This window comes from Eptatretus burgeri, chromosome 2 (assembly GCF_056783735.1).
Source record: "Eptatretus burgeri isolate ZD-2024b chromosome 2, Ebu_testis_v1, whole genome shotgun sequence".
NCBI classification, from domain to species: Eukaryota; Metazoa; Chordata; class Myxini; order Myxiniformes; family Myxinidae; genus Eptatretus; species Eptatretus burgeri.
The window spans coordinates 7,541,814-7,560,535 of NC_140962.1; the positions used below are offsets into that span (position 1 = coordinate 7,541,814).

The 18,722-nt window shown below is 41.9% G+C and overlaps 1 protein-coding gene across 3 annotated transcripts in view; it reads left to right on the forward strand.

Moving 5' to 3' along the window:
* The window catches only part of LOC147031339 (calcium/calmodulin-dependent protein kinase type 1-like), a 68,127-nt gene that overhangs the window by 37,545 nt on the left and 11,860 nt on the right, over window positions 1-18,722 (forward strand). The window contains exons 12-19 of one of the 3 annotated variants that reach the window (XM_085861981.1): window positions 2,647-2,681; window positions 3,465-3,578; window positions 4,374-4,477; window positions 5,208-5,311; window positions 5,749-5,799; window positions 16,301-16,335; window positions 16,879-17,026; window positions 17,201-17,332. In XM_085861981.1, coding sequence (XP_085718107.1) covers window positions 2,647-2,681; window positions 3,465-3,575 — 146 coding nt within the window. In that variant the 3' untranslated portion in view covers window positions 3,576-3,578; window positions 4,374-4,477; window positions 5,208-5,311; ... (2 more) ...; window positions 16,879-17,026; window positions 17,201-17,332. The remainder of the gene's footprint in view (window positions 1-2,646; window positions 2,682-3,464; window positions 3,579-4,373; window positions 4,478-5,207; window positions 5,312-5,748; window positions 5,800-16,300; window positions 16,336-16,878; window positions 17,027-17,200; window positions 17,333-18,722) is intronic. The other 2 variants (XM_085861973.1, XM_085861990.1) reach the window with 2 other exon arrangements.

Genomic DNA, 18,722 nt, shown 5'->3' on the forward strand with positions numbered 1-18,722 from the left:
CCCTTTCTTCTCCGACAATTCCAACCCAACTCCAGTGAACACTAAGGGAAGCCCGGCGATTCTTGTCCCTCCCCCGGGCGGTGTGGGGTCATCGGTCCTCTGAGGTAATCTTTGCCCTGATTGGACAGGGTTTCGTGGGGTGATATCTGTCCCCCCTCTGATTGGACAGGGGGAAACCCTGCCTTTCTGGGGTGGAGTCGGAGCCCTGCGGTAATCTTTGCCCTGATTGGATAGGGTTTCGTGGGGTGATGTGCTGGCCATCCGTGATTGGACAGGGGGGAACCCACTCCTTTCCTGGGCGGAGTCGGTGTTATGAGGTGAGGAAACCTCCGCCCACGTCCGTGGTCGAACGCACGTGGGCAATGGCGTCGATGGTGTGAGAACTTAAGGATTAATTTGTTGGCGTTGGGTATTGCAAAAATCTAACTAGAAAGAAACTTCACAGTGCACACATATACTTCCCTTTAGACATTGGGAGGAATATAACTATACACATACTTATTGAAATAACTAAGTTTAGGGACTGCTGTCTGTTTGTGTGCAAATGGCTGCCACCAGATTCGTAACAATATGACCTTGATGTTCAAGCTTCTTTATGGGAAACTGAGTAGCATTAAACCACTTGTTGTCAGGAATGTGAGGACACTCTCTGGAATTGTCCAAGAGGACATCCAGACTTGATGTCAGGAACAAGTTTTTTCGTCAGAGGGTGCTCCATTAATGGAACAACCTTTCCTTTGTGGCAGCACCAACAGTGGAAGCCTTTCAGACAAGGCTTTATATCCCCTGATGGTGCCAAAGGTTCCACCAGTGCCATTCAAGCCTTGTCTTCCAAGTTCCAAATCACTTCCAAGTGAAAGTGAAGTAAAGTTCAAGTTGTACTCCATCTATTTTGTGAAGACCAGGAATACCTACTATCCGATACAACAACATGAAGTGATGTGATGTGATGATGAGCAGTTGTAAAAGAAAGGCTGGTGAAACAGGATTATCCCACACAATTGGGCTTTGACAATTATTTTTCCACATTGATTGTGATGCGACAAAAACACGATGGATTCTATTTTGATGGAATGCACATTTGTCACACTTCACTTTCACATTCCTTCATTTTTCAAACTGATTGTACTGAATTAATGCAAGTGAGTACATCAATTTTTTTAGCATCATAAATGTCACTATATGTATTATGTAATATGGAATAGGCAAAGCCTCGAAGCGAACGTAGAATTCTTCTTACATTCGCTTCTGACTTTACATAAAACTAGTTCACAACTGTGTACTTGCCAACTATACCATGGTACATGTAAGCGCCGCACAGCTGATGATTTTGACGCAATTTCCGGTTACTTCGGCCTGGATTCGGGATCAGCGATTAAATAATGTAAATCACGATTAAAAAATATTTTTTGATGATGCGGAAGATATCTTTATTAAAATAAACTTTTGGAAAAAATAATTGAATAAATAAATAAATAAACGATCACTTCTGGTCAAGAAAAAAAGAAATTAAAAGTTCCGGAAAGAGTTTCAAAATCACTCCCGGTAATGTTAAATACTAAATAAACACTTCCTGTCATGAAAAAAATCACTTTCGGAAGTATAAAATTAACTTTGGGAAAAAAATAATTGAATAAATAAATAAACACTTCCGGTCATGATCTCCCGGCATGCATCATTCCCCATGACAAAAACCGGAAACAAAAAAAAACAGAAACAAAACAAAAACGGAAGAAAAGTGGTCATAGCCAACGACACAGATTCACAATTGGCAGGGTATTGTGTTGTTTCTGTTGTTTCCTATTCTCTCATGTGCACGCGTTAAGTAATATTCACAAGATAGAAATAAAACCCAATCGTGTTTATACACCGCACAGCGTTTAACAACAACCGGAAGCAAAACGTCTTAGCTGACGACACGGATTCCAAATAGCCAGGCTATTGTGTTGTTGTTGTTGTTGTTGTTGTTTCCTATTCTCTCACGTGCATGCGTTAAGTATGAAGCTCACTGCGTTCGCTATTACCTCAGCCACCGAAAGTGGACCTGATCGCACAGTGGAACCTGTCCAGCACCACCGAAGATGGACAGAGGTTATGCTTTCACCCTTGTCGGTCTGTCTGTTTGTATAGGAACAGGATATCTCCAAAAGTTGGGGACAGATTCGGACGAAATCTGGTGGACAGGTTGGGTGTGTGACAAGGACGAAATGATTAGATTTTGCTGATGATCCAGATCCAGATCCGACATTTCAGTGAGATACAAAATGTAACCTGTTCAGCCTGGCGGAGGTATGCGCTCCACGGAGTGCCATTCTAGTTTTATATATCCAGTTGATTTAAGTGAACAATATGAGAATCAGAAACACGAAACCATAGTCGAGATGTTTTGAAAACCACATTGATATGAAGTCATTTGTGTTTCTTCATTGAATTCAGTTTCATTTACCTGCTATAAATGGAGCACAAACAGATAAATGCATATTGGAGTAGAATGCGTGTATATCTCAGAAAAAGAAGATCATAAAGTATTTCTTTGATTGTTACTTATATTTGTTGTTCCTGTTGTAATCGTTGAATCTTATTTCTCATGAACATTTTTTTTGTTGAACCTCGGTCTCGTTTTCTTTTTTTTCCCCACGTCTCAAGGGTTTTCCAAAGGAGACGGAATGCAGAACGAGAAGGTAATTCATTTTAATAACTAAACGAGCAAATAAATACTTTGAGATGAAGTGTGTAGGTTTGGGGGTTTGTCAGGTTTGGAAATTCTATCAATTAGAGGATATATCAGTGGAGAAAGAAATTATAGTTCTTTGGCTGCAAATAACTGCATAAACTAATGTTTCACTTGTTATTGACAGCATGGTTGATTTTACACTTGGGCATGATATACCATTGTAGAAAACTAATGGGCACTCTTGCCCTCCGGGTGGGAGTACCCTTTCGGTGGGCAATGTGCTGCGACACATTCTTGGAAATGCACCGAATCGTTTTTATCATTTTTGTCATTTTTAAAATAATTTTTATTGATCACCACAAATAATCCTCATCATAATTTTGAATAGCTTCCATTATATTATGAACAAGATAAAGAAGATGATTTGTCACCAAAGGAAACACTATTTCCACCATATCCATACAAACGCATCTGCTCCATTACCGATAGATGTGTTATGCTTTACTTGTCCATGTTGAATTGACTTAAGAAACTTACTTCTTCTTTTCATTTGCAGCACATGGCTGTTGATATCACATAATTTACTGAGGTGCATGGTGCTGCTGTGTATCCATAAAGGCTATCCTGGCAGCCTTAACTTAAGAAACATTTGATATGTGATCATTTGTTTACAAGTTTGGAATTCTATGTTTTATTACAATGAGTGTTGTCTGCTTTAATTCAAACCAACTGCTAAAGGTGTGATTCTTTTTATATTTTGTGAGTCATGCAAGTACCTTCTCATTTGCAGGATAAAAACTTATCAGAAGGAACTTCTAAAAATGGTGGAGGCCGTTTTAGACGATTCCTACATCAAGTGAAGAGCTGTCTGAGACTCCAGAGAGGAAGGGGGGAGAGTTAGGAGGTGAGTGCAGTTGGTAGATTTCCATCATTATCATAAACATTGAGGCCGAGTGATCCTCCAACGGTACACAGATCCTCAATATAATTATTTCCTCCATTGTTGGTCATTACAAATCAGGAAAATGTGCACATTTATTTTTCATATTTGTGATGGATAATAATTCAATATTTACATTCCTTTTGTTTGGAGTGCAATAAGGTAAGGAATATCTTTGATTTCTAAAGAGACAGCTGAACATATCAAGTTCGATGTTAGTTGAACGACATTTCTTTCTTTTCGTTTCTAAAATACATTTCTTTTCGATATGGTTAGACATGTGATGACCAGTTTGTTAACCTTTGTTTTTGACACACAAACGATAAGCATTTGAGCAAACAGGGAAGATGTTTGGAATTTGGCTTCACCAATAACATCATGCAGACCTTTAATTGTAACGAAAATATTTTTTGGAAATATATACTTTGACTTGTTTCGCTTTAATATACTTTGAGCTTTCACCAAAATATACTTTGAGTTGTTTCACTTCATTCGAAATGTCAATCCCTTTGGGTATGATCATGTCGGCTCAAGAGTGTCCAGAAATTATTGTTCCAAGTTCAAACCAAAATAAAATTTTAATTAAAAGAGATACAAAGATGCAGTTTGCTGCTCGTGAAAGAACCTTTCTCATGCTCATTGAATCGAGGAACAACTAGGTCCTAAGGCGATAATAAATCAGAAATTTGTGTGCTCTGTCCTCACAATCTTAAAATGCAAACATTTCTTTCTTCCAATGCTCACATATAATTTCTTCAGGCGAGAAGAGATGCTGACAACAATTTTCTCTCTGTTTCAACTCTGGGTTCATGACAGCATGATGGAATTTCAGAGAATTAGAACCATCAAAAATTATCTTCAAGGTGAACGTAATTTTTTGCTCTCATCAGCATTGGTGGTGCATTATTATCATAATTTATAGCCCACACACAAGTATTGTAATAATAAGACCTCATTTACAATTCGCAAATATTACCTAATGTTGAACTGGAAGGGCATTCGGAAGAGCGCAAACCTCCGCCATGTAATGCCTGATCCACGAGAACATATCGGGCCCAGTACATTTTTGAGATATCGTGCGATATATTAGTTTAGCCGTATCTCTCAATGGTGAAGAATCACTTAAAAAATTATCGGATCCGGATCTTCACCGAAATTGAATCAATTCTTCCTTGATACACACCCAACATGTCCATCAAGTTTCGTCCGAATCCCTCAACTACAGCAACGGTTTTGATAAATACTTCAAGTTTTTGTCTAAATTCCACAAAACTCCTTGCAAATTCTGCATGTCCTTGATTCCATTTCACATGCTTCAAATTGATAAAAAAAAATTTGTTTCATGTTCATTTTTAGCTCATAATAAAAGAAATGTGTCTTCAGATTAATTTAATCCACCAGGGGTGGAAAATATCCATACTTTATTCGAGCTTAAATTGGGTGCACTCTCTCTCTCTTTCTCTCTCTCTCTCTCTCTCTCTCTCTCTCTCTCTCTCTCTCTCTCTCTCTCTCTCTCTCTCTCTCTCTCTCTCTCTCTCTCTCTCTCTCTCTCGCTCTCTCTCACCTGCACCCTCTCTCTCTCTCTCTCTGCAGGAGACGTCAAAGCAACTTGAGAGCCTCACTTGAGCCTCAATCATACATACAAAATAAAACAAGATTGAAGAGGAAAGATGGGACAGAGAAGCACTGAGGAAGAGGTATGAAAATATTGTTTTGCATTTTGGAAACCACTATTGGAGAATCATAGATCTTTATTAGAGGATCAAGTTTTTGACAATTAACATAACTTCCACGAACACCAGAATATTGCAGAATAGTGCATGAATGCAGATTAATGTAATGCCAAATTATCACTTTGTCAAGTCTATTTAAACTTATCCACGTTCAAAACATTGTGACATGGACTGCCCCGACCCAAAAGTGCTTATTCACTGTCGAGGCAGCAACCGACCTGTGGAGCTAATGCTTTATCTTTTTTCACCACTAAACCATGATAGGTCTGCAGCTCTTATCATTGCCATGACATTTACGGGCAACGTTGATATCTGAATGATATCATGTCTCCTGTGTTTTATCAATAAAGCAAGCACAAAATTTTTTATTAAAATTTTTTTTTTTTGCTGTGGCAATGCAGAAGAAGCATTTGAAGGCCAAAATGACATCCAAAGTCTCTGCGACCTCAAAGGTATGGATGTGTACTACTGGGGGAGGCATTGGAAGTCATAAGTATGAGTATTGTTTTGTTTTGTGGGGGGGGGAGGGAAGGGGGTTCGATATTCTCATAGACAAGATAGAAATGTACAGAATAGCATGGTCCGTGTACATGTAGTGGTGACCAGGTTGATGTAATAGGTAGGGACATGTCAGCTTGAGGATGTCATGTTTAAATGTGCACCATGTAGGGGGTGGTGCGTGGTGATAGATGTGAGACGCAGAATTTCCATCACCATAATCCCTTAATAACTATGTCAACGTCGAAATTTGGAAAATTGGCCGTGGTTCCGGCTGGAGATTGCTTGACCACCCTTCGTGAAGGACACCAAAGAATTTTTAACGCCCACCAACTAATGTCGGCACACAGGACGCCACATTAATGTCCATCTGAGTGATGGCACACATTGATGAATCACCATGCCTGTGAAACACCTGGATGAAAGTTTTTAGCTTGGTCAGGATTTGAACCCAGGCTGGAAAGTTCAAGGTGTGTGTGCATACCTCGAGGCCAGCCTATACAGCTTGGGCAAAGTCAGAGATCATTTGTGCAAATTGTAGATCGTTCGGCTAATCCATGAAGCATTAGCTCCAGCGAAGTTGGTTCCTGCCGAGACAGTGAATAAGCACTTTTGGTGGGGGCAGTGGCACAGGATAAGTGGGAAGTCCACCAGCTAAAGGCCCTGTCACACCTTGACGATTTAGCCAAAGTATGCCTGACATATGTAAAATTGGGCTAAAATGCCAGCACACGTCGAATACGTTATGGATAAGTTTGTATATGTTAAGAGCACGCTGAAAAACACTGCCATACGTCGTAGTACACTGGCTTTCATCATTGTACTTTACGGTTGTCCTCAAATTTTAGCATACTTGAAATTTTACGACGTATGCCAGTGTATGACTCACACGTTCCGCTACACTGGCCATAAGTTGTAGGCACGTTATGCGATCGTTGACACACATCGAGGCACGTTACTTGTAAGTTACTCAAGTCGAAACACGTCGAGGTAATGCTTAGCATACCCAAAACTTATTTCTAACCTATGAGTAACGTGCTTTAAACCTATGTGTAACGTACCTCCAATGCATATTGACGTATGTAGACATATTTGATTGACGTCTTCCGGATGACCACAGAACTTACCGAACGTGTTTCTAATTTACAGCTACCGTATAATGGCGTATTGGCAGCGTTTTAAAAAAAACAACAACAATAACTTCCGATATTTCGTCACGTGCCGTTACGTCACATCCGATTGCCTCTTCAGTTTGCTCATGTCTTACTCTTAGTTCCTCCTCTGTGAATATTTTCTGTTTGAAGATATTGTCACGTCGACGTCAAAACTTAAAAGCAAATGTCCGAATATATTTTAAAATTCGTGATAGACTAAAAAAAAAGCAACAAAAAAACAACAACAACAACAACAACTTCAGATATTTCATCACGTGCCTTCACGGAGCCAAGGAGAAAAAAAGAAAATGTGCCGTGACGGAGAAAATAAGTTTCGGTATGCTAAACATTACCTCGACGTGTTTCGACTTATGAGTAACTTACAAGGAACTTGTGTCGACGTGTGTCAATGATGGCATATCGTGCCTACAACTTATTCCCAGTGTAGCGGAACGTGTGAGCCATACAGCGAGTAAGTCGTAGAATTTTCAGCATGCTTGAAATTTCACGACGTACTAAACGTACCACGAAATATGACAGCATACTTCATCGTTTTTCAGTGTGCTGTTAACGTATACGCAACTTACCCATACCGTATTCGACGTATGCCAGCGTTTTAGACACATTTTTCATAGGTCGGAATACGCTGGCTAAATTGTCAAGGTGTGACTGCGATGTTGACACTTCCAATTCTCGGGCGGTTGTGATTTAAATCAGCGTGCGGCAGGTGTTTAACAGGCTACGCCACGAGTTTGTCGGCGATATGTGCAGCGCGCTATGCCTAAGTTAAACTATCGTTGGGCATAGGTTGTGAACGCCGACAACAGGCTAAGCATTCGTTGGTATAAGTTATCTCTAAGACAACGAAACGTTCTGTGCCCATTACTAATATGTTATGCATACGACCAACACGTTATGAATATGACCAAAACTTAAAAAAACAACCAAAATTTCAGCGTACGCCAACGTTTTACATACATTTTTATACGTTGCCATTGCTGGCTAAATCGTCAAGGTGTGACAGCGCCTAAAGGAGGATCTTGCCAACCAGCCAACCCTAAAGCATCGTTATGCGGGCCCATATCTGAGTGAGATACTCCATCCAGAAGTGAGTGAAAGGAAGAAGCTTCAGAATATACACTGCAGGAATTTCACTGGACCAGATGGCTTACCCTACACCCATATTGCTTGAGGGAAATTGTTTCTAGCATTACAGAGCCTCTGAAAATAATCTTCCAAAAGTTATTTGATGGCGGTGCAAGCCTCAGAAGTGGGATATTGGCCACATAACACCCACACAGAGGAAAGGGAGCAAGAGGCTGGCAGAAAAATATTGTCCAGTGAGTCTGATGTCTGTGGCAGGGAAAATTATGCAGAGCATGGGGAGAGATGCTCCAATTTACCACGATGGGACACAACCTCTTTCCCAACTGCCAACCTGGGTTTGCCACAGGTAGGTCTTGTCCATCTCTGCTACTTTTTATGCTTCCGGAACTTATTACTGACAGACATGTTCAACAAAGCAAAACCCATTCATCCATTGGGACCATACTCTGTTCAGAGTGTTGGTGCTGCTTTGCAGTCTCCTTGGTTATTGGGCAAAATCCTGGACAGGTCGCCACTCCAACACAGGAAACCAGCAATCTGGCACTCATTTTGCCGACTTCGGAAGGATGATCGGCTCAGTCAACCCCACCTGGTGTTAATTCAGTGGAAAATGGGACTCAAACTCATGACCCTAAGTTCCAAAGCCTGCCTCCCCAACCACTAAGCCAACACCAACTGTTATTGAGATTGGAGCTGAACTCGTATCAATTACCAATCATCTTGTAATTTTCACTCGCAGGAATACAAACGCGTGCCACCTTCATCCATACTTATGTCTGTTGATCACTTGGTGAGTTCCGTCTTTCGTCAGTTCCAAAGGAAATGACATAAAATGGGGGTCTATGTCCTCGACCCATCAGTCTGAAAGTCCGTCCGTATGTCTACAATCAATCTTTCGATCATTATTCTGCAACCTGTGGTCAGAATGACTTTAAACTCGGAGGGATGATACTTGGGGAGATATCGCAGAACCTCCCACAATAAAATTTCAGATGTGTCACCAATTGATTTGGTTAATTAGTTTAATCAATTAATCTTCAAAGTCCTAAAACTCGTTGACTATTCACAGTTTTTGCTTCTGGTTTGGCATAATGGTTCTATGGAACAATGTCTCCAGCTTGCTTGAGCGTTTTTTCAGAATTTTTGTCCAGGAGGAAGATAATGAGTCAATGAGTATGAAGTTCATTAGGACCAATTCATCTTCAAAGTCCTAAAACTGCAAGAGTATTCGTAGTTTTTGTTTTTTGTATGGAATAATGCTTCTATGGAACAATGTCTACCGCGACACCTTATCGCAGCGTTTTTTTTTTTTCTGAATTTTTGCCCAGGGGTGAAAGCATGGCAAATGGGACATTTCAATATTTGGGTATCAAAAGTAAATGTTTAAATCCATAATTATGCCTGTTCAATAGATATAAATTTCATATAAAATCTGGATCTGCACCAATATGAGTAGATGTTATGTTGAAAATTTTGAGGCTCTATGTTGAACGGTTACTATTTTACAGGTATGTGAATATTGCCATGTTTCTGCATTTACAGTGTAATCAGTGGCCAAATTTGACATGCCATTTTTATTTGTATAATATAAAACATCAGATGGTAGCACAGGTAGTAATTAATGCCACCAGAAGGAGGCTATGACCTTTCATCCACATGGAATTTTCCTGGAAATGCAGCATGGTTTTGACAATATAACCACTGCAGATGACAAACCTTCATAATCAGCTTGTGAAAGAAATCCATAGATGCCTCAATAGCCCACACAGGTAAGCTTAATTGTATTTTAAAAACATGTAATTACTTTTCAAATATTAAGTAGAAGTCACACTACTTATAACAAGTGCTAAAACTTGTATTTGGTGCTGTATATTTAATACATCAGCTGTGAACTGGCAAGTAGTCCATTTCTGTCACGTACCTCAACACCCTACTTACCGCCATAATTTTGTTTAAATTTTCAAAAATATAATATTTACAATCATTTTCTTTATGTCAGTTGGTACAGGACATGTTATAAAATGTTATTCCTAAAGGCATCTCTAGAATATAGATTTATATTTTAAAATAATTAACTTATTTTCTGTCACGTACCTCAACATTTTCTACATATTTGTTATTTGTGCAATATTAGGTGCTCTATATTGAAAATTCTACACAATGAATGAGCCTTGTGCATTAAATCTCTCCATCTATGGTTACAGCTAGTATGATATATCCCCAAGAGGCTTATTTAACAGACTTATTCGACTGTAATTTTGTTATGCCAATATATGCGATCATGCAATATATCCCAAGTAAATTGTGGAAAAATTGTGCTGTGAAGCACTTTTTGAGGATTACTACTCTCACATAAAGTATTGTATGACTATATTCTAATTTTATTGGCATAACTACCTAGTAATAAAGCACTTAAAATGAATAAAGCATATATATAACATTTAATTTAAAAAAAATAAATTGTCAAAAATAGGGAGAATAGCAAAAATGCCTAAAATTAGTCCAGAAAAAATTGCAGAAAATGCATAAAATTGTCCCATAAAGTGTTTTGGACAGTTGCTAATGTGTTAGATAAGTATTTATATGTGTAATATTCTGTTTTTACCTGCTGCAGTCAGTCAAACCAACATTACATTGTTTATGAACAACACCAATGTTTGTGTTTATTTATGCTCCATTATTACTTTACGAAACATTGGTAATTGCTAGTATGACAAGGAGAGACATACATTTGGTCTAAATGAAAGTAAAAACTCACAGGTCACACATTTTGTGTGCCTAAATTTTTGTGCCTCAGGGTTCCTCAGCTTCACCCCAAACTGTTCAGACCCCTTGAACTATATTTCTTTTCTTTTTTTTATTTTCTTATTCCACACACTCTCCTGTACATTTTGGTATATGATACATGGAAATATATTGATTTTGAAATTTTCATGTCTGTGGCCACTTTGTGTCGCATTTACCATGCTTTCACCCCCAGGAAGAAAGATAATGAGTCTCAATGAGTATCAAGTTCACCAGGGCCAGAATAAAAACAATGAATGTTGATGAATATATCCAATATCGATGAAGTCGGAACTGACCAGGGCCCACAGGCCATATTTTTTTTACAGCGTCTTGTCTATCCTTTTCTCCATATATTTTTAAAAATAAACCACATTTGAACGATAAAAGACGTTTTCCTGCCCTTTGCCTCCTACACGTTCTGACGCCAAGTTTTGCCTCTGATTGGAACGATTCTTGAGGTTTTGTAAATGGTAAAGGACAGTTAGTTGAACACAAAGTGAATTTGTTAAGCTTAGTGATCTTCAGGAGGAGCAAAAGCACCTGGCACGATGGGTGACATGAGTCAGACCCATCAACGTGACAATACGACCAATCGTCTTCACCATCCTGGACAGACTCCACTCTGGGAACAACCTCTGGTATACAAGACATAAATAAATAGATTGCGAAGGTTCAGAGGCAGGTGACTGGACTCATCCCAAAAATGCAAGGTCTCCCACATTAATGGAGGTTGGAAACCTCAAATCTTAACTCCCTGTATTATGGGTGCCACAAGGGTTATATGACATTGGTGTACAAGCTCCTTTATGGGAAACTATGAGTTGCATTAAACCACTTGTTGTCAGGAATGTGAGGACACTCACATGTGTCCTTGTCAGGAATGTGATGTCAGGCACAAGTTTTTTCGTCAGAGGGTGCTCCATTAATGCAACAACCTTTCCTTTGTGGCAGCACCAACAGTGGAAGCCTTTCAGACAAGGTTTTATAGCCCCTGATGGAGCCAAAGGTTCCACCAGTGCCATTCAAGCCTTGTCTTCCAAGTTCCAAATCACTTCCAAATGAAAGTGGAGTAAAGTTCAAATTGTACTCCATCAATGTTGTGAAGACCAGGAATACCTCCGATACCATATAACAATATTGTTGCGAATCTGGAAGCCATGAGTACTCAACATACAGGTCCTATAGAACAGTTATATCGGTAAGTATGTGTTTCTAGTTTGGGTCCCCGTCCCTCATTTAATGGGTGAATAAATGTACATGCGCTGTGAGTTACTTTGATAGTCAGGGTTTTCTTTCATTTTTACACCCCTCATAACTAAAAAAACGCCAGCATCACCGTCACCTCGCGTCCTCACACCGACGCCATGGCCTACGTGCTTGTCAGCAGGTACGTGGGCGGAGTTCACGAAGACCTGACGTCTCTCTCGCCCAATCTGGGGAGGGGGCTTGGACGAGGTGGCCGTAAGTCGGTCAAAGGGCACAGAGCGAGCTCCAAGAGAAGCAAAACCTCTTTGGGGGCGGGGAGTCGAGACAGCCCGTCACGCCCCCCCCCCCAGTCCAATCAATGGCCTTGGCGCCCGTTTTGGCCAATTATGGGGTGACGAGCGCATTCTGCGTGCCAAAAACCAGCCAATGAGGGAAGACAAAAAAAAACGACACCGAGGTTCGGCTGAGGGAGGGGCAAGGATAAAGGTCCGGCTCCATTTTTCCGAAAGGGAGGGAAACTTGTGAGAAGAGTGGTGATCACGTTCGCCTGATGCGAATGGTTATCACGTTCGCCTGACACGCGAAGGGTCCCCGGTGGTTGTTCTTCTTTTGGGAAGCCAGTTCTTCGTCTTGCCAGACATCGCCCTGCCGGCCTCCGTTCGCTAGGAGCCCGGTTGTGTGGACGCCTGGGCTGCTACAGGTCCGAGTCCCGCCACCCCACCAGCTGAAGACCACACGAGGTGGACAGGTCCGAGTGCAGGCTCTGGTCTTAAGCTCGCCTTTCCCTCTGAGCCGGAGGCCTCAATAAAGGCTGTGGCCACCGGTTTTTGTGTGTGTGTGTGTGTGTGTGTGTGTGTGTGTGTGTGTGTGTGTGTGTGTGTGTGTTTGTGTGTGTGTGCATGCGCCCGTCTGTAAGTAGGAATTGTATAAGTGCTCCTTGCTGTACATACTTGCATCTCATTAGTCGTGATAACTCTGCTTCTTGCGCGCTCCCCCCTTTCCCCCATTATAAATAAATACATTTGTTAAATGTATCAGTTTGTTGCTGTGTTTCTTCCATTGGCTTAGCGTGATGCGTGTTGGTGAATTATAAAGGTTGTTGCCGCTGTAAATGTACATTTGGACCGACGGAACTTTGGCGACCATCCGCTCGGGTTGCACATGGGTCGGGCACACTAACGGCTCAACTCATACGAGGGCCGTCTCGGGTGTGAATACTCGGTAACTCGCCACTTGGATCTCTAGGTACTTTGAAGATTGGCAAATAACCCTGTACCACGTGGTGGAATTATTGACGATTCACGGTCCGATAAGGGACCCGTACCTGTCGGAGTTTTCCTAAAGGTACGATCTAGATTCCGGGTGTTCAGTAGAGTCGACCCTACCGCCCCACCTAGTGGTCGTGCTCGCAGCCAAGACCCGGCCCGCAACAATATGAAGTGATGTGATGTGATGAGGGGCAGTTGTTAAAGAAAGGCTGGTGAAAAAGGATTATCATACACCATTGGGCTTTGAGAATTCTTTTGCCACATTGATTGTGATGCAACAAAAACACGATGGATTCTATTTTGATGGAATGCACATTTGTCACACTTCACTTTCACATTCCTTCACTTTTCAAACTGATTGTACTGAATTAATGCAAGTGAGTACATCAATTTATAGCATCAAAAATGTCACTATATGTATTATTTATTACCTCCGCCACTGAAAGTGGACCTGATCCCACAGTGGAGGCTGTCCAGCACCACCGAAAATGGACAGAGGTTATGTTTTCACCCTTGTCGGTCTGTTTGTTTGTATAGGAACAGGATATCTCAAAAAGTTGTGGACAGATTCGGATGACATTTGGTGGACAGGTTGGGTGTGTCAGGTCAGGCATGGGAGCATGCGCCAGAGCAGCGCGTCGCTGCGTCCACTTTCTGCTGGTACTCCAGGGGCCTCCGTATGGCCATCCCCCATGCAGATGCCTGGCCCATCCCTATCTGCTAAAGATGCCGATCAACCTGCTGCAACCATGAGGCACATGGTCGGCCCATGGGCCTCCTCCACTCAGGAGACTCCCTCGCTGAGAGAATCTTGTGGGCAGGATCAGCATCAGGAAAACGAGCCACGTGTCCATACAGCCGCAGCTGACGCTCACAGACTATGCAGGTAACAAATCTCATTTGAGTCTCTCTCAGCAACCGCTCGTTGGACACAAAGTCTAACCAGCGATAGCCAAGGATTCTCCGAAGAGACCTGGTACCAAAGGAATTAAGTCTTCATCTCAGATCCTTGCTCAGAATCCAAGTCTCACATCCATAGAGCAAGACTGGAAGCACCATGGACCTGAAGACTCGGACTTTCGTCCTCCCGCACAGGTACCGGCAGCGCCACACCCCATTATCCAGTGAATCCATGACTCCCCAGGCCTGACCCAAAGGTCTATTGACCTCTGACTCACTGCCAGCAGAGACGTGAATATCACTGCCAAGGTAAGTGAATCTCTCCACGACCTCAACATGCTCACCACAAACAGGCCAGACAGGACAGCAGCATCCAAGATGTCATTGAAAGCCTGGATCTTAGTTTTGACCCAGGAAACCCATAATCCCAGCGGCCCCGACTCCTCATTCAGCACCTTGAGGGCCCCAGAAAGGACATCTAAAGTCTCCACAAAGATGACTGCATCAAGGTCCGAGATCTTGACATTCCCAAACGATGCACCGCAGCTTGATCTCTCCAACATCCTCCATAGAATCCAGTCCATACAAGTGCTGAGAAGTGTGGGGGCCAGTACACACCCCTGACAAACTCCAGTAACAACTGGAAATGTCAGAGATGGCACCACCACATCTCACAGCACTCTCAGTACCAGAGTAGAGTTCAGACATCAGGTCGATCAGTTTTGGTGGCACCCCACGAAGACTGAGAATCCTCCAGAGGGCATCCTGATTCACTGAATCGAATGCTTTACAGATATCAACATAGGCTGCAAGCAGCCCCTGCCAAAACTCTCATCTGCGTTCGGTTAGGACCCGAAGAGCAAGGATGCGGTCAATCGTTGTCCTCTTTGGTATAAAGCCTGACTGCTCTGGATGCTGGTGCTCAAGCATGGTGGCGAACCCCATCAAGAATAATTATCCGAGGAAAGACCTTGCCCAGCACTGCGAGCAGCGTCACCCCTCAGTAGTTGTTGCAGTCTTGGCGATGAACCTTCCCTTTCCAGAGAGGGACAACAAGGCCCCTCTTCCAGTCAGTTGGGATGATGCCTGTGTTCCAGGCAGAGCACAGAACTGCATTCAACGACACGAGTGCAGCATTTCCACCAGCCTTGAGAAGTTCAGCATGGATGCCACTGATGCCTGGAGCTTTACCCCATTTCAACCGGTTCACCGCAGCCCGTGTTTCCACAAGTGAAAGTGGACCACAGTTGATTGGAGGGTCAGCAACAGGGATTGTAACGCCCCTGACATCCAACTCGACAGCTGGGGGATCAGCCTGGTATAACCACTCAAAGTAACCGGCCAAGCGGGCCTTCACTTCGGACTCCTCTGTCAAGAGCCTACCACCCTCTGCCCTAACTGCAGTACACCGAGGGATGGGCTTGGATGAACGCAATGTGCGAATTCCCCTGTAAGCAGGACGAGAATCACTTGACCACAGGTGATGCTCTACCCCCTCTCAGATTCCTCACGCATAGGCCTCCTTGTCCACCCTTAGCGCACGTACAGTTTTACGCCTCAGCTCCCTGAACAGTTGAGTGTGTGACGAGGACGAAATGATTAGATTTTGCTGAAGATCCGGATCCAGATCCGACATTTCAGTGAGATACAAAATGTAACCTGTTCAGCCTGGCGGAGGTATGCGCTCCACGGAGTGCCATTCTAGTTTTATATATCCAGTTGATTTAAGTGAACAATATGAGAATCAGTAACACGAAACCATAGTCGAGATGTTTTGAAAACCACATTGATATGAAGTCATTTGTGTTTCTTCATTGAATTCAGTTTCATTTACCTGCTATAAATGGAGCACAAACAGATAAATGCGTATTGGAGTAGAATGCGTGTATATCTCAGAAAAAGAAGATCATAAAGTATTTCTTTGCTTGTTAATTAAATTTGTTGTTCCTGTTGTAATCGTTGGATCTTATTTCTCATGAACATTTTTTTTGTTGAACCTCTGTCTCGTTTACTTTTTTTCCCCACATCTCAAGGGGTTTCCAAAGGTGAAGAAAAGCAGAACGAGAAGGTAATTAATTTTAATAACTAAACGAGCAAATAAATACTTTGAGATGAAGTGTGTAGGTTTGGGGGTTTGTCAGGTTTGGAAATTCTATCGATTAGAGGATATATCAGTGGAGAAAGAAATTATAGTTCTTTGGCTGCAAATAACTGCATAAACTAATGTTTCACTTGTTATTGATAGATAGCATGGTTTATTTTACACTTGGGCACTTTATACCATTGTTCAGAACCAGTGGGCACTCTTGCCCTCCGGGTGGGAGTACCCTTTCGGTGGGCAATGTGCTGCGGCACGTTCTTGGAAATGCACCGAATCGTTTTTGTCATTTTCAAAAATTTTTTATTGATCACCACAAATCATCCTGATCATAATTTTGAATAGGTTCCATTATATGATGAAGAAGATAAAGAAGATGATTTGTCACCAAAGGAAACACTATTTCCACCATATCCAAACATACGCATCTGCTCCATTACCGATAGATGTGTTATGCTTTACTTGTCCATGTTGAATTGACTAAAGAAACTTACTTATTCTTTTCATATGCAGCACATGGCTGGTGATATCACATAATTTACTGAGGTGCATGGTGCCGCTGATGCAGTGCCCCCTGGAGATGAGAGTAGCAATTCGGAATTTAGCCAGGGTTCCAGCAATAGCTCATCAGAGATTCTAATCCAGGCTAAACAACTCAAAGGTGAGTGTGTATCCATAAAAGCTATCATGGCAGCCTTGACTTAAGAGACATTTGATATGTGATCATTTGTTTACAAGTTTGGAATTCTGTGTTTTATTACAATGAGTGTCGTCTGCTTTAATTTACACCAACTGCTAAAGGTGTGATTCTTTTTATACTTTGTGAGTCATGCAGGTGCCTCATCATTTGCAGGATAAAAACTTATCAGAAGGAACTTCTAAAAATGGTGGAGGCCGTTTTAGACGTTTCCTACATCAAATGAAAAGCTGTCTGAGACCTCAGAGAGGAAGGGGGGAGAGTTCGGAGGTGAGTGCAGTTGGTAGATCCCCATCATTATCATAAACATATCATAAACATCATAACTGAGTGATCCTCCAAAGGTACACAGATCCTAAATAAAATGATTTCCTCCATTGTTGGTCATTTCAAATGGGGAAAATGTGCACATTTATTTTTCATATTTGTGATGGATAATTCAATATTTACATTCCTTTTATTTGGAGTGCAATAAGGAGAGGAATATCTTTGATTTCTAAAGAGACAGCTGAACATATCAAGTTCGATATTAGTTGAACGACATTTCTTTCTTTTCTTTTCCAAAATACATTTCTTTTCGATATGTTTAGACATGTGATGACGAGTTTGTTAACCTTTGTTTTTGACACACAAGCGATAAGCATTTGAGCAAACAGGGAAGATGTTTGGAATTTGGCTTCACCAATAACATCATGCAGACCTTCAATCGTAAAAATATATACTTTGACTTGTTTCACTTTAATATACTTTGAGCTTTCACCCAAATATACTTTGAGTTGTTTCACTTCATTCGAAATGTCACTCCCTTTGGGTATGATCATGTCGGCTCAAGAGTGTCCACAAATTACTGTTCCAAGTTGAAACCGCAATAAAAATTTTAACTAAGAGAGATACAACGATGCAGTTTGCTGCCAGTGAAAGAACCTTACTCATGCTCAATGAATCAAGGTCCTAACAGGATAATAAATCAGAAATTCGTGTGCTCTGTCCTCACATTCTTAAAATGCAAACATTTCTTTCTTCCAATGCTCGCATATAATTTCTTCAGACGAGAAGAGATGCTGACAACAATTTTCTCTCTGTGCAAACGCTGGGTTCATGAAAGAATGATGGAATTTCAGGAAATTAAAACCATCAAAAATTATCTTCAAGGTGAACATAATTTTTTGCTGTCATCAGCATTGGTCAGGTCAGGTATGGGAGCATGTGCCAGAACAGCGCGTCGCTGCGTCCACTTTCCGCTGGTGCTCCAGGGGCCTCCGTCTGGCCATCCCCCAGGCAGATGCCAGGCCCATCCCCATCTCCTTGAGATGACGGTCAACCTGCTGCAACCACGAGGCACGTGGTCGGCCCATTGGCCTCCTCCACTCATGAGACTCCCTCGCTGAGAGAATCTGGTGAGCAGGATCAGCGTCAGGAAAACGAGCCACATGTCCATACAGCCGCAACTGATGCTCACGGACTATGCAGGTAACAAATCTCATCTGAGTCTCTCTCAGCAACCGCTCGTTGGACACAAAATCCGACCAGCGATAGCCAAGGATTCTCCGAAGAGACCTGGTACCAAAGGAATTAAGTCTCCGTCTCAGATCCTTGGTCAGAGTCCAAGTCTCAGTCTCAGTCCAAGTCTATGGTCAGAGTCCATAGAGCAAGACTGGAA